The sequence below is a fragment of the Mauremys mutica genome, chromosome 6 (assembly GCF_020497125.1).
Source record: "Mauremys mutica isolate MM-2020 ecotype Southern chromosome 6, ASM2049712v1, whole genome shotgun sequence".
Classification (NCBI taxonomy): Eukaryota; Metazoa; Chordata; order Testudines; family Geoemydidae; genus Mauremys; species Mauremys mutica.
Window position 1 is genome coordinate 26306234 of NC_059077.1, and position 17296 is coordinate 26323529.

General features: G+C 40.6%; 1 protein-coding gene across 5 annotated transcripts in view; it reads right to left on the reverse strand.

Moving 5' to 3' along the window:
- Positions 1-3016: 3016 nt before the first annotated feature.
- FYB1 (FYN binding protein 1) overlaps positions 3017-17296 on the reverse strand; it is a 121683-nt gene continuing 107403 nt past the window's right edge. For all 5 annotated transcript variants that reach the window (XM_045021872.1, XM_045021874.1, XM_045021870.1 and 2 more), the window contains 5 exons: positions 15772-15886; positions 11965-12127; positions 7498-7531; positions 3856-3887; positions 3017-3722 (listed from right to left, as the gene is read on the reverse strand). In XM_045021872.1, the coding sequence (XP_044877807.1) occupies positions 3700-3722; positions 3856-3887; positions 7498-7531; positions 11965-12127; positions 15772-15886 (367 nt within the window). In that variant the 3' untranslated portion in view covers positions 3017-3699. The remainder of the gene's footprint in view (positions 3723-3855; positions 3888-7497; positions 7532-11964; positions 12128-15771; positions 15887-17296) is intronic.

The window sequence follows — 17296 nt, forward strand, 5'->3', positions numbered from 1 at the left end:
ATGATATACATGTATTAGGGGTTGGATTAGGTTACTATAGAAAGGCCACACCCTTCTTGTGGCCTGATCAGCTCCTTCAGAATCTAAATTTTCATTTACAATTTTTGTAAAGCTTGTACCTCTTTGATTACAAATATATCCATCTGAACAGGAACAGACAGTACTCAAATGTGCAAACGGACTGAAGCTATAGCTCCCAAGAGTAAATTTGCCTCACTTCCACCAAAGGCCCTAAAAGCACTCGGCTCTATGGGATTGGTGGTGGGAAGGGTTGTGCAAGAGGACTCCCCATAGAGATGTGGTTTATTAGTATAGTGTGGGGAGTAGCCAAAGGAGTTGCAGTTATATGGATTGAAAAATAACCCCCCTGTTCAGGAATGCACCGAGAATCAGTTGCTACTGTACAATCCATAACCTGTAGTAAAAGCAGATAAATGGCTCCAAAACCACTGAGTTGGAAGGAGAATTCCTTTTCTCTCTGCACTCCTTGATACGCAGCTTTTTTCACTGGACATGGCACAGGGAGCAGGGGCGGCTCTAGGAATCCCGCTGCCCCAAGCAGGGCGGCGTGCCGCGGGGCGCGCTCTGGCGGTCGCCGGTCCCGCGGCTCTGGTGGACCTCCCGCAGGCATGACTGCGGAAGGTCCGCTGGAGCCGTCTGCCGCCCTGCTGGCAAAATGCCGCCCCAAGTGCGCGCTGGGGTCTGGAGCCGGCCCTGACAGGGAGCAACATTTGCTCCTAAGATAGATGCAAGCAGACTGACTCTATTTGATACAACTGGGTGTTAACACTGAAGTTTAATTACCTCCTTTTTAATGTCAACTTTGTTAACTATTTCACTGTTGAATACTTTAGCAGACATATCCAGCTACTCCAGGATTGTGGATGGAGTTTGGGATTATGAGGGTAGGAATGTGAGCAGACTACCATCACCTTTCACCTTCCCTTGGGAATTTTTAAAGATGGCAGAATAGACTACATAAGAGAAAAGACCAAGATACAATCTTTATTATGCTGTTCCATACTTTATGTTTTTCAATAATATAGGCATAGACTTTTCTATCTGAAAGTTTTCATGCTTACATTTCACATTTTAAAAAGTCATTACTAATAAAATGGTGTCACATCTGTAGTAGTATGCTGTCACATCAATCATCAATCAACATTGACTTACACATAGTCTGCTGCTCAGTGGCAATTTTGGCAGAAGGCAGTGCACCCACACTTCTCATTGGAAGTGCACACTTTCATTTAGAGAAAGAAAAAAGATTGTATCAAGAGAATGGCATTGATAAAATAAAAATAAGTTAATTCAGTGATTTGCTAGTATATTATGACACTTTTAATTAGTCTGAATGGGGCATGTTACATTATGATCTATAAAGTTATATATTATCTACAACTGTTATGATTATGAGAGATATTAAGATTATTTGGAAACTGGAAGAAATATTCAAAATATATTGTTAAAAGCCTCACTACTCACAAAGGGTGAAATTTACACCTGTACAGTGGGACAACAAGAGGTTTATATACCACTCAAGTCCAGCTTAAGTCCTTGTACTTGTCCTCTACACAGGGTAAATTGTACACAATGATTGGGGTATGATTCCATTCTCACTGAAGTCATGTCATTAACTGTAAAAGGAACAAAACTGGGCATTTACATAGGAAATCAAACAAACTTTTTTGTGAGTAATTAATGGTGGCTAGGTATGAAAATATTTTTCCACTAGCTGGCAGGTAGCCCTACATTTCAGTGTCTGAATTCCAGCTGAGCCTTCTGTCACATCCCTATTTTGATACACTGTCTTCAGTGCCTTTGAAAAATAAAACAGATTGCAGTTGCTAAATAGTTGAAAACATTTATGGTACTAAAAGAGGCAAGATTTCAAATTTGGATGCTAACACTGGTGCTTAAATGCCTAAAATAGGTATTTGTGTGCCTATGTACTGACGTGAACATCCAGATGCAGAACTGGAGCCTCTAATTCAGTGCAAAACTTCAAAACTGGCTCCAGAGTATAAAAATCTGTTATTTTTAAATATTATTTAGACTATGGCTTACAGGTGGTTATGTGATGTTAAATCATGTTTGCTACTAAACATCATTAAAAATTTGTTCTATATAATTTTATACTTGATTTCCTTCTATGCCTTGTCTACAGAGGAAATTTATTATGGACAATAACTGCTGTAGCTGTCCTAGTCCAAGCCCTAGGGTGAAAACCTGGCTCTACTGAAATCAATGGCAAAACTCGACCTGAGCCAAGATTTCACCCTGATGTATGCAGGCTTAACTACTATAAGCAGTAATTTTTTACTTACTTTGGTTTCAAGCAGGGGTAAGCTGCACTATTGCAAGTCATAGTGTATTGCAGTTTTGCCTGTCTTCATTAGGGCTTTGCACTAATCCTACTACAATGGTGTTAGCTGGTTACCGATGGCCGAAATTCCTAAGGTAGACAAGACCTGAGAAGCTACAAATAAAATCTCATTTTCTAAACATTTTGTTCTTCTATGTTTGGGATTCATTGTTAATATTATTGTATTTTCAATTGATCCTGATACGAATAAGTGCAAAGTAATACTAATCATTATTACATACTTATTTTACTATAAAGACTTGCTTATTTGTATAATAGCATCATCAATGAAGCTGGCAGTTTTAGAAATAGGTTTTGTTAGTTAAGTTGTGCTCCTTCATTTAGCTGACTCTAGTGTAAGAAAGCAATATTTAAAAGAAAAATCTCAGCATCAAAATGTTGCAGTTTCAGACTATGTATCTATATTAAATGGAGAGGCTATTTCCCATCAGATTATACAATTATAAGACATAGATTTTCATGCCTAAACTACAATAATGACTTGGCAATTTCCCTTTAAACTAAACAGAGAGTAAAACCTTAGGATAAACATCCTGAAAATCTGCTGAATAACAGTGATGTGCTATATAGTTAAGGAGAACCTTCCATGGCTAGTATCTCAGAGTGCTGGACATAAGACACATAAAAAAACCCTGATAAATTATGTTTATTATTGTGTAATTGTTATGTATTCAAAAATAACACACGAAACATTTAATGATCATTTTAGAGAACTACAGTCTATTACTGGTACAGTATAAAACTTTAGCAGTGGAGGCACATGGCCACGTTTATCACATGAACCCTGACTATTAAAATTGGACTATTGGGTCAAGGATATATTGGCTTCTTTGCCACCCACTTCTATTTCCTGCTTTCACAACAATGATGCCTACCATTGGTGGTTACATTTCTTTTCATGATGCTGTCCTCCACAAAGTGGGCAGTCTTATCAGGGCCTACTGGCCCACATATCCTTCGTAGCAGTGAATTGGCATCTCTGGGTGAAGTTGCCTGATGAATTGTTTTTATATGGACCAGTGGACTGTGGCAGAGTCAGAAAGGATATATTTGATGAAAACTTTAATTTCAGTTCAGATTACCCAAATTGTAGTTGTGCTGATACATGACAAAGAGAAAGTGCCATTCAAAGCAATAAATCCAAAAGATCTAACGTTTGACACAGGTTAACCAAAACTTGATACATGTAGAAGGGTAATCACTGATGATAGCCATAAATTGTGACTAATCAGCTTTGGTGATGTTTTATGCCAATTGGAAATCCAGAGGAGATATGACCCCCAATGAAACTCACACTTTACCAAAATTCAAGATTAATCATTATCATAGATGCAACCTGAATGGGAAAGAAAATCCAAAAATATTAGTATTGTACAATAATTTACTACTAGCATAGATTTAAAAAAAGTGATTCATTTCAGTTACATTACACGTAACAATTACTCTATTGTTTGAAATGTGCAACATACCATCAGCAATATCATCGTAGATGTCTCCATCACTGTGAATTTAGAAAGAGAAAAATATATTTTACCTTAAAAAAACTCATATAGTATATATTCTCATTTGCAAGTGTTAAGATGAGTTCCTGTCTGCATCCTATAGAACTTGCCCATACCGGTATTGCCCTGGCCTCTTCTTTTGTCATTCAGTGTTGAACGCATTCTAAGACAATATGCATTTCCTCACCTTTTGGGGGCGAAGCCAGACTTTAAGGCACCTGCTCCCCTACATGGTGTTAACTTCGCTTGTGCCAATCAGAAACGAACACAAACAGGTTTTGGGCCCCGTCCCCTATGACACTTCTATGATGTCATAGTGGGTACTTTATGGCCTGCCTGCCATGTGCAGGCAGGGAGAGGAGAAAGAAAAACGAATCCTGTGTATACCCATGTATCCTGTGTATACCCGTGTATCCTGTGTATACCCGTAACCGAGCCTGATCACCTCGAAGCCTCTCTCTCAGCTCACGTGTTTCAAACAGAGCTTCTACGTTTGCCGGTCGTTATGCGTTGGTTTGTATTTGTAAGTATCAGTTATTACTAAATGCTGCATCTTTGTTTATAAATATTGTTAGTAGATATTTTAGTCATTGTGTGTTTTAAGTTTCATTAACTCTATTAGCTAATCATCCACTGCTCTCTTACCCCTTGTAATTATCCCCAATAAAACTTTTAAATTGATTAAGTTTAGTGTGTGTGTGTGTGTGTGTGTCTGCAGTTTGCATCGTGACCCACACTCTCCTTGCATCCCTTACCAATATAGTCTGTTGCCACGTGCAGCCTGGTAAATAACAGGCCTGCATTTTCTTTCGCCCCTGCGAGTCCGTGGCAATCTACATGGCGTCACGAACAGGATGCAAGGAAGTTGGGCCATGCCCGTGGCACGCTGCAGACCGCGCAGATGATGAAACTGAACAGTTCCAACATTTGCAGTTTCACCTTTTTACTAGCCAAAATTCGACCAATCCAAAAATAGAATGGATCTGTTCCCTTGGCTCGGACAAAACTCTAAAAGGCTATACTGTGCCTTTAACCCTGGCAGATACTCTGAGGATGTTTCCACCATCCTGTTTAGCATGATATGCAAGGCCCTTGATCTGTGCTCTGTCCTCCACGGGGGCACAATGTTCGCAGCTAAACAGGCAGCCTCAGGCTCTCCTAAAGATGATAATGAGGAGAAGACAGAAAAGGTAGAGCCCATCACTACCCCCGCCCAAGTCCCTCTCAGAAAATTTTGCCACCCCCATATGAAGCTCCTAAAACTCCTCTGTATCCAGCTCTGCCAATGAATCTAAAACTGTAGCAGAAGCTTTGCCTATTGCGATAACTAACCTTGATGGAGTTAATCTTTCTTGGCTCAGGTCTCTGTACCTTCCTAGGTTGCTCTTCACCCCACCCCTTCCCCCCCTCCGCCTCTCCTCACTTCGGCTCTCTTTTTGTTTTAAAAATTAAAAGCTATAGTTTTTACAGAAACCTCCAAAAAATAAAGCAATTGAAAACGGAACAAAAACAAGAAACAAAAAGAAAACAAGGTAAACACTTTAATCCAGTAAATTAATTATTTTAACCCTCCAGGAATGCAACAGCTGGAATTATTCCTAACTTTCTTGAAGATATGGGTTGCCAAGCAACAGAAGTGCACTCTCTGCTTCTTATCCTAACCACTAACTAATATTTGTAACATGGGCTTTTCTTATTTCCATATAGCAGAGTTTTAAAATAATGTTAAATATAAAATAATGCAAAATTCCTTGTTACCAAATTAATACAATACATTTGGCAAATACTAATATATTTTTATCAAATTTATGCTACAAGTTTTAAATAAGGTAATAATTTATTTATTCAAATGTTTAACCCTTTTACTTTTTATTTTTGGTTGTGTTATTTTGTATAAATATGAATAGAATTTTGGCGCCATTTGTTTTTAATTGTAAGTTTGTCCTGTATGTCATGTGTGTGTGTCCTATGTTGTGTGTGTCACGTGACTATTTTTTTTTTAAATTATTTTTATTTTGTTGCAACAAAAGTCAATTTTATAGCCTTTTAAAAATATATATATAAGATGTGGTACCACACTATTTTAAAATCATGGTTGGGGTGTAATCATAGTATATTAACACCAATTTTTTGTGCAAAGTTCAAAAAGGTTTCAGTTACAAATATATGTACATATATTTCTGCCTCAACAAATAATGCAATTGCAAACAAAGGAATTCTCTTTTATCAATCACAGTTTTGTTTTTTAAGTTTCTTTTTTTTTTAATTTGTTATTCAAAAAAAATGTAAGGGGAAACCTCAACATTAAGGTAAAGATAATATTAACAAATGTCAATTTCTTGTTTGGGATTTTTATAAACTTGTTTGCACTTTTAATTATAGTTATAAGAATGTCATAACCAAAATGTTTTAAAATAACAATTTATGCATAAAGCTAACCAAACAATTTCAACAGGTTTCCACCTTTGGCTCCTCTTATATATATATTAGATACAAAATCAGGTAGCATGGTCTAGACCCATATCAAGTAATTAAACATGGTTAAGGAAATACTGTATTTATACATAGACTTCAAATATTTCTATATTTGGAAGGATCATTCTGAAATCAAGACAGGTGTAGAGGACAACATGCTGAAGGAACTGAAGAATAGACATAGATAACATTTTTTAGAAAATGGCTGTTTTCAAACGCAATAATGTAAGAAAAAATGATAACTAAAAATCATCATTTTGGGACTACTTTTACAAAATGTTCATTTAAAATGAAATGGTCATTGTTTTTTATTTTATTTTTTTAACCAATAAATGAAAACAGTAGTAGAGGGAATCATCATACCCTTAAACTTTCTCAAAAGACGTTCAGCAATATAATAACGGGACTGGAGAAAGTAAATGCTAGACAACACATTTAGCTAATGTCCATGTACAAATAGTACGTACATACTCTCCAAAGAGTATATTTTCAAAACAAGTTATTTATTTATGCACTTATTTATGTAATTGAATAGTCCCATTGGCTTTAACGGGACAACTCAGATGTTTAAAGTTAAGTGCATGTACAGGTGTGTGCAGGGTTGAGACCTAAATCTGTCATCTAATTTGGTGTTTAAGAGGCTGATCCAAACCCCATTGAAGTCAATGGAAAGACTCCCATTTACTTTTATGGGCTTTGGATCAGGCCCTAAATGCTGATCCCAGTGCAACAGACTGTGTATTTGAAGCAGAAATACTGAGCCAAATTCTGCTTTGGGTTACACCTGTGCAGCCCCAGTGGAATTACACCAAAGAAAACTAGAGGAGAACTTGGTCTAATATATTTAAACATTTGAAATTGCCATCATTTTAATTAATGTGCAGTTAAATAATGATTATAATATTCAAATTATGGATTAAGACATGTTTTGTGTAATTTTTCAATGCTCAGTCAATAATACAGGAGTGGTTCCATAGATAATTTCAAACACAAATGCGGGAAGGATAAGCTTCATAACCAATCTAGCAATAAACTCATACAATATTTTACTTTCACTTTTAGTTGCACAATGAGTAGTTAACAGCAAAACTGAATATGTTATGACAAGTTTTCAGAAGATCATTTAGTACTTACTTCTCCACTAAACTGCGTCTCAGGACATAGCCATCTGTAAAATTAAATATACATATATTTATTTAATTTCAATGTCAATTTACGTTATATTTCTTGAGTTCCACAGAGAAGGGCATTTTTTAATACATAAAATAGAAATGTACCCTATATACCCATGGTACAATAAAAAGGAAGAGGTTGTAATTATGGAGAATTTACACACATGATACTGAAATCAATTTAAAGTGATTAATTCATCATTAATTATTCTTGTTATGAGAAGTAGCAGTAGTAGTAATATTATGGTGGCACCTAGAGGTCACAATCAGAGATCAGGGATCCATTGTGCTATGCACCATATAGGCACATAAGCTGTAATTTTTCAAGTCATTGTAATGAATTTCCATTGTTCAGACACCTAGTGGTATGGGGAACAGAGGGGAATTCAAGATGTACAGGATCAGATTTTATTTCTTATTTTAATTTCTTGGTTATTTAGCAGATGTGTGAAACAATGTCAGATTGCACAAGTTTTAACAGAATTTACAAAATGTGTCTTGTAACCAAATAACATTTTATTTTACCAAATGTTTCAAAAAGACTGAATACCTGTAGGCTCGGGCTGCAAAACTACCCATTAATCCACAAAAGGTGACTCAGACTCATCAGTAGGGACACTTAGAGCCAGAGTGTGACACCCATACTCCCACCCCCAAGAGTAGCCTCATTAAAGTAATTTAATGGTGTTTAATAGGAGCTTACCTAATAATTAAGAGATATCTGTACAGTACAGTGTAAAACTACATGATTAAATGAGGCTCCTTTTCTTGATTGCATCAATAATCTGAATTTAGTCTCAGTATTCATTAATTTTTATAGGGCTGTCAAGTGATTAAATTAATCGTGATTAATCACGCCATTAACCAATAATCGAATACCATTTATTTAAATATTTTGGATGTTTTCTACATTTTCAAATATATTGATTTCAATTACAACACAGAATACAGTGCTCACTTTATATTTATTTTTTATTACAAATATTTGCACTGTAAAAAAAATAATGTGTTAATTAAATTTGTGACTGAGCTCCTTGGGGGAGAATTGTATGTCTCTGTCCCTGCCATATACTTCATGTCATAGCAGTATCAAATGTGGTGCTCACAGCTGCCCGCTCCCCCCGCTGCTGATAGCAGGCTCATAACCATCCCCTCTGCCATCCCAGCACTGACAGCCCAAGCTGTCAGTCAAGCACAGGACTCATCCAGGGCCCAGCCGATAACTCGGGCTGTCAGCATTGGGGCAGGATGGAGGGCTCCAGCTGTCAGACCCACTTGGGCTGACAGCCAGCAACCAAGGTTAGTAATGCAGTGTCTACATGGACACTGTGTCTCCCTAACTACATTGACGTAAGCACTATGCCTCTCATGGAGGTGGAGTTATTATGTTGGTGTAGTGGGCCACTAACTTCAGCGGAAGCAGCATTGTAGTGTAGAACCTGACATAATTGGGTCAATGTAAGCTGCCTTGCATTGACCAACTCTGTAGTGTAGACCAAGTCTAACATTTTGCAGGACTGGCCCAACAACCTGCTGACATCGCATGGAGAACTTTGAGAAATATTCCATTTAAAAACCATTCTGTCTGTCTCATTTCTGCTTTTTAATCTTCCTTTCTTTATTAGCCACATTCGCAAGAGAGCAGGATTGCTGTTTCTCAAATAGTTCAGGGTGCAATACTGTACTCAGATGTAGCAATGCAACCCATAGCACCCAGTAAATGGTTGTTCTACTATTGCTGGAGGCTGGACTCATGATTTAGGAGCTAGGATTTCCTGCAGATCTCTAGTCTCTGAGTCTGCTTGACATTGCTCCCGCCTATACTGCATTTCTTTCTTTGTGGGAAAATGTGGCCCAAAAGCTATGTATCAAAACGTGCCAGGTTTTAAAACTACTTTGTTTCCTTTTGTGTATTTTATGTGATATGTGGGTAGGTGTCTGTGGGTAAAACTCTGCTCTCGTTTATCTGGTAAAAATGGATTCTTATTTGCACCAAGGGCTCTTTACAACACTGTGGCAATATAAAGGGACCTTAAATTACATTTACAAACACTTCAAGGTCCCTTTAGGCTGCCAATTTGAAACAAAGTCTACTGAAGTGAATGGAAAGTCTGCCATGGACTTTGAATCTGGCCCAGAGAGCAGTGTTAATGAAAATTTGATCCATAGAATTCTTCTAATAACTTGAGTGTGGTTATTCTACATGTATACCAGATAACTGAGAGAAGTATCTGTCCCTATAATTGTCACTCCTTGTGCACCAAGATGATAATATGTGTTGAGCTATGTAGGTGTGTAGGTAGGTAGTATATAAGTAAGTACACCTCTACCCTGATATAATTTGGTCCTCGAGAGACAAAAAATCTCACCGCGTTATAGGTGAGACCGCGTTATATCAAACTTGCTTTGCCCCTCCAGTTCCTTGTTCCCTGACCACCCCCTCCAGAGACCCCCATCCCTAATCACCCTCAGGACCCCACCCCCTACCCAACCCCCCTGTCCCCTGACTGCTCTGACCCCTATCCACCCCCCGGCCCCGACAGGCACTCACCGGCAGTGGCGGGAATCGGAGCAGCCTGGCCCCAATCCACTCCACTCCGCCAGCTCCCAGCTGCAGCGCTCTGCTTCCCTCTGTTGGTGAGTGTGGGGAGGTTGGGGAAAGGATGCCCCCCGGCACTCACCTGCGGCGGAAAGTGGAGCTACGTGGCCCCAGCCTGCTCCACTTTTCTTGTCCCGGCCCCACCGTGTCACTGGGGGGCGGCTGGGGAAAGGTCCTGCAGCACTCACCTGCGGCGGGAAGTGGAGCACCACAGCTGGGAGCTGGCGGAGTGGAGCTGGCTGGGGCTGGGCTGCTCCGCTTCCAGCCACCGGTGAGTGTGGGCAGGTTGGGCTAAGGACGCCCTCCACACTCACTGGTGGCGGGAAGCGGAGCGACGTGGCCCCAGCCCTCTCCACTCTGCCACTTCCCAGCCGTGGTGCTCCACTTCCTGCTGCAGGTGAGTGCGGGGAGATTGGGGACAGGACATCCCCCATACTCGCCTGCGGTGGGAAACGGAGCACTGCGGCTGGGAGCTGGCGGAGTGGAGCAGACTGGGGCCGGGCTGCTCCACTTCTGCAGCTGCTGGTGAGTGCAGGGGGATCCCTTCTCCCAAGCTCCCTCACCCGAGCCACACGGCTGGAGCGAGGGAAGAAGAGCAGGCTGCTCCTGGCCCCCCACTAATCCCCTGGGCCACTCTGGGACTGCAGGGCCCCCAAAAGTGCCCTCCCACAGCTCCTGCCCCCCAGACCCAGGGAGAGGGAGCCCCTGACCGCTCTCAAGACCCTCTGTCCCTTATTGAACCCCTCGGCCCCGACCTAGCCCGGCACCCTTAACACGCTGCTCAGAGCAGCATGTCAGAGCTTTACCTCGTTGTATGCAAACCCACGTTATATCGGGCCACATTATATCGGGGTAGAGGTGTATGTAGGTACAGTAGCATCTGAGCAAGTTAAAAATTAAATGGGGGAAATCATGTACAAAGAGAAAAAGTGACAAGAAAAGTCCTTAACTGCTGAGTTTTGCTACCATGGATTTCACAGATGTTTTACTGTAGTATATTTGTAATAATTTTATTTTCATTGTGAGAAATACCAATTTTATTAAGGATCTTAAAATTTATTAAGAATTTTAGAATTCTTGTCAGTATTGACTATATTTAAGGGTAAGATTTTGTCATGGATATTTTTAGTAAAAATCATGGACAGGTCACGGGCAATAAAGAAAAATTCATGGAAGCCCATGATCTGTCCATGACTTTTACTAAAAATATCCATGACAAAATGGGGAGCTTAGGTGTGGGGTCCCCACATTGCCTGGAGAAGCTGGGCAGCTGCAGGGGCCCACTCTGAACTCTGGGGGTTCCCACTGCCTGTGGGGGCTCAGAGCTCCAGGTCCCCCTGCCACCTGCGGAGGCCAGGATCTCCAGGGTCCCCCCACTGCCCGCAGTGGCTGGGAGCTCTGGGATACCCCACTGTCCGCGGTGACTTGGAGCTCTAGTCAGGACTGTGGCCCCGCCTTCCACAGCAGCCTGGAGCTCAGGGTCCCCTGCTGCCCATGGCTGCCAGGAGCTAGGGGTCCCCCTGCCACCTGTGGTAGTTGGGAGCTATGGGCTTCCTTCCTGGGCAGCTCCTGGGGCAAATTCACAGAAGTCTCTTATCATGCATTTGTGTAGGCCCTACTGTAAGTAATAACAAAATAATAACAACAAATAATCTATATGCTGTCAGCCATAAAGCAAACAGAAAAAGCGATCATCGGTCAATGCTTGATCATAACAAGGTTGTGGTTCTTTTAGTTTCATGAGTGATGTTATGCAGTAAATTATTATTCTCTACTTGCCACTTTGTTCAACAATATGTGTCATGTTGTACCATGTGTTACATAACTTACATTTTCCTTCTTCATTCCTACACAGGACCTTGGCATCATCTATGATTTGTATAACTTCAACTGACTCCCCTGGTTTCACTTGTAAGTCTTTTGCTCCCCATTTTTTAGATGGCAGATCTGCGATAATCATAGTGGAATAAAGAACTCTAATTTCACCTTCAAACTGCAAAAACAAAATAAAGAGATGCAAGATGCAAACATTACACAAGCTTTATAGTCTCTTATACATTGTGTTACAGTCTCTTAACACTTATGGTTTGGTTTTCAGAAACTTAGGCAAGTAATTGTGTGCGCTGTTATGGTATCTATATTTCTGACTGCACATCTCTTACGCCTCTTTATTCCATGCAGAACATAGGGCTTTCCATCTTTGCTGATCTCCTGCTGCTGCAGGCTTAGCTTCTTCCCATATTATTTTCATGGCTTTTGGTTCTGCTTCTGTTGTGTGTTTCTATGTTATTCTTGGTCTCCCTCATTGCTTGTTGCCCTGGCTCTGTTCCAGTCCTATGTCTATCTTGTTATATTATTCAGGTATTTCCTCCACGTATGTTCTAGACATCTCCATTTTTGTTCCATAATTTCCTGTCCTATCGGTTTCTGTTTTGTCCTCCAGAGTTCTTCATTTGTGGTTTTTTTACTGGCCATCAGATATTGAGGATTTGTCTAAGGCAGCTGTTTATGAAAACTTAGTTAGATAGTAAAGTCTTAATAAGTCTCCAAGTTTCAGTGCCATATATTAATATTGACTTGACAATGGTGTTAAATATTTGAAATTTAATCTGGAGGGCAAAATGTATGTTTCTCCAGATCAACTTTAGCATTACAAAGGCATGTCTGTCTTTTGATATTCTGGCTTTAATGTCTGTTCTACCTGTGACATTTACAATGCTGCCAAAATATGTGAAATATTGGATTTTTTTATGTCAGTCCCAGAAAAGGTTATTGGTGCTTCTTCTTGTGGCTTAATTCACATGATTTTAGTTTTCTTGGTGCTGATTTTTAATCCCACTAATTGTGCGTAGGCCTGGATCATTTGATTTTGGCTTGCACGTCTCTATGGGTATGGGATAGCAAATTGATGTCATCTGCAAAGCTATTTGCATATGCAAGTACCCAATTTGCTGATACAAATAGAGAATGCAACTGCATATCAAAGTGTTTGAAAGTCAGCCCTTGGTGTGAATGAATGGGATGATGTATATTTTATCCAAGTCAGTCAAAAAATCACAAATGACAAACTCCTATTGACATGAAGTGTACCTAATAAAATCACTTCTTTCCCAATAGGCTACTCCTTTCACACAATTATTCAGCTGCCTTTGAATAACTGTACTGATTTCTAAATGTTTGTAGGGAAATTTTTGTGTTAGCGAAGGTTGCTGAACTGACACAGGTGGAGAGTGAAATCATCTTTCATCAAACAAACAGGTACAGCACAGGCAGTGGCAATGCAGACTTCCCACACTGTTTTCCAATATGCTCCAGCTCTGAGCTGGATGAATCACTCTAAAAATCAGAGCACAGATCGTTCAGTCCTTGGCCACTGTGTTGAGACTGTCAACAAAAGCGCCAATTTTATTCAGTTTGTATCCATGTCCCGAGTGTATAAAATACTGGCAAACATTATTCTATGGTTTATAGCTAATGTAATGCTGATTTTTTTTAAAGGCTCCAGAGGCAATCCTGGCAATTACAGGCCAGAAAATCTAACTTCAGTACCAGGCAAATTGGTTGAAATTATAGTAAAGAACAGAAATATCAGACACAGAAATGAACACAATATGTTGGAGAAGAGTCAACATGGATTTTGTAAAGGAAAATTGTGCCTCATCAATCTGTAGAATTCTTTGATGGATCAACACATGTGGACAAGGGTGATCCAGAGGATACAGTGTACTTGGACTTTCAGAAAGCCTTTCACAAGGTCCCTCACCAAAGCCTCTTAAGCAGACATGGGATAAGAGGGAAAGTCCTCTCATGGATCAGTAACTGGTTAAAAGATAGGAAGGACAAAAGTAAGAATGGGATCAAAAAAGAATCAGATAAATTCGTGGAGGATAGGCCCATCAATGGCTATTAGCCAAGATGGTCAGTGAAGCAACTCTATGCTCTGGGTGTCCCTAAAGCTTTGACTGCCAGAAGCTGGGACTGGACAACAGGGGATGGATCATTCGATAACTGCCTTGTTCTATTCATTCCCTCTGAAGCATCTGGCACTGGACGCTATCGGAAGACAGGATTCAGGGCTAGATGGACCATTGGTCTGACCCAGTATAGCCATTCTTGGGCTTTTACTGTGTAAGAGGAACGATCTTTATTACTTTGCAGCATACCTGCATCATATAGTTTTTGAGATAAGAATGGCCATACTGGGTCAGACCAAAGGTCCATCCAGCCCAGTATCCAGTCTACTAACAGTGGCCAATGCCAGGTGTCCCAGAGGGAGTGAACCTAACAGGTAATGATTAAGTGATCTCTCTCCTGCCATCCATCTCCACCCTCTGACAAACAGAGGCTAGGGACACCATTCCTTACCCATCCTGGCTAATAGCCATTAATGGACTTAACCTCTATGAATGTATCTAGCTCTCTTTTAATGCCTACATCCTATTTCAGTTATTAATTGCAGCAGTTGTTTAATCTTTTGTGTACCACAAAGCAAAAAAAAATCCTTTAATTAAAATGATACAATAAGTGACGAGTCTGTGTGAATTGTACTGTTATTACTAATTCGTGCCTACTGTGGTAGTGTCAGACATAAGGCAGAAACCTTCACAATGTAAATTAATCTTGTACAAATTACTATACTTCTAAGATGCTGAGCGTTGGCCTAAGTTTGCCACTGGTTTCAAATGGCATCAGGACAGGTCTAAGCAACATTGAAAATTGCTGTCCTTATCTAGTGGGTCTGAATATAAACAAGTCTACATCATTGCATTAATCTTTGTTCCTAAACTGTCATTTGAAAGATCTAGAGTTGCCACAGGAACACACAACTAAAAGATATATATATTTTATGTTAATATAACATCTTCAGTTTAATTTAACTTTACCAAAAAGGGTGTCAGATGGATGAAAGCCAAAGTCTGAAGCAGGTCAATTCCCTGACTGAAGAGTTGGCTACAGAATCTCCTGAATTCTAATCTGAGTTTTTACATTGATTTGGACAAGTCACTTACGATTTCTAGGATGCTGAGCACCCATAACCCCTGATTAATTCAGGAAAACTGAGGATCTCAGGACCTCTGAATTCACCTCTCTGGGTCAGTTCCATCATCTATAGAAGTGGGGATAGTAATATTTTGCTACTTCAAAAGGTGCTTGTGAGGATCAACTATCTAACTTTGCTCAGCACTCTGAAGATGTAAACTGTCAATTATTACAAGCACTCACTGACTATGTGTCTATGTGCAACTCAAAACTGCTTTGATTTTATTTCCTTTTATTTCATTGTTAATCAAGTATTGACTTAACTGAGATAAGCCTTGTCCTTGAAAACCTTTGTTCATGCAGAATATACTTGCTTGCTGTAGTAATCCCACTGAAATTGATGGGATTTCTTATGTAAAGCTTTGCAAGATCAACATTTAGGTGGAGAAATCAATGCTGATTATTGGAATTTTTAAAGCTATGTTAAAAATATTGAGTGAAGTACAGTGAATATTATTCCATTTAAGGTGATCGCGTGATCTCCAAAAATGAGTACTTTACCTTTCAGTGGCAGAAGAAATCAAGGGATAATTTAAAAATTAGAGAATAAACTATGCAAGCATTTTCATTTTTAGATTGTATTCAAATAAGACTTACTTTAAACTTTTTTCTGAACTCTTTCTCCTCTTTTTCCATCTTTTTAAGCTTTCGTATGTCTTTCTCATCTGATTTACCCCTTCCGAGGCTCAGAGTTTTCATAATTAATGATGATCTAAAACACCAGATTAGAGACAAAACACAATTAATAACATGTGATAGGATGTGATACACTTTCAGACACTTCAGTAAACTTGCATTTACACTTCATTTGTCTTTGATCAATTTCTTTTACACCTACTGTGCTAATATGGATAATCATTATACACTAACAGTTGGATTTTCAAAGGCATAAAAAAGTAGGAATATTTTCCTTTCTATGTTTATTAGGTGTATGTGAGTTCTGACTTATTTATCTATTACCCACACAAAATAAGAAAACTATTCAAAAGATACCTCTTACCTACGTACTATAGATTAGTTAAATGACACACTATTTTAGAACCCTATGCAGGATGTGGTTTTCTGGGGAACATGTATGCTTGGTGTGCAACAGGCTGAGTAATCTGGATGACTATTCCGTTGTGGAGATGCCTGGATAGTCTTAGCCTCTCACAGAGTAGCAGCCTTAAGCCTATGTGACCACATACAGGGCCGGCTCCAGGCACCAGCGGAGGAAACACATGCCTGGGGCAGCATATGCTAAGGGGCAGCATTCTGTCCATTCTTGGGGCAGCACAGTCCAGGCGTTTGTTTTTTTTTGCTTCGGCAGTTTGGGCAGCAGTCCAAGCGGCTTATTATTATTTTTTTTTATTTTGCAAAAATGGTAGAGCCGGCCCTGACCACACATGGCCTCATTATTCCAGGGAATCTGCACCACACAAATATACACAAGGTCCACCTAGAGTGCCATTGTTACTTCCATGTTTGTGATGCTGTCCAGGGGCGGCTCCAGGCCCCAGCACGCCAAGCGCGTGCTTGGGGCGGCATGCCACGGGGGGCGCTCTGCCGGTCGCTGGGAGGGCGGCAGGCGGCTCTGGTGGACCTCCCGCAGGCATGCCTGCGGAGGGTCCGCTGGTCCTGCGGCTTCGGTGGAGCATCCGCAGGCGTGCCTGCAGGAGGTCCACCGGAGCCGCGGGACCAGTGGACCCTCCACAGGCACATCTGCAGCAGGTCCACTGGAGCCGCGGGACCGGTGACCGGCAGAGCGCCCCCCCCGCGGCATGCCGCCGTGCTTGTGGCGGCGAAATTGCTAGAGCCGCCCCTGATGCTGTCAGACTGCCTGTGGCAGAGACTGATTCCTTTGCCACCCTCCATCTCTCCACTTCTGGAAAGCTGAGCTTTGACTCCACCTCCTGTCTTTCCCATCTTTTTAGGGCTGGAAACCACAGAACGTTTCACAAAGGGAGGCTGTTGAAATAGCCTGGAAATGGTGGGTCAGATCCTTCCTTTGTATGTGGATGTTGTTAGTGTTCTGTGTTTTTGTCACCTCCAGACTGGGTTACTGAGGTGCTTTCTACTGGGGCTATACTGAAGACCAGGGCCGGCTCCAGACCCCAGCGTGCCAAGCGCGTGCTTGGGGCGG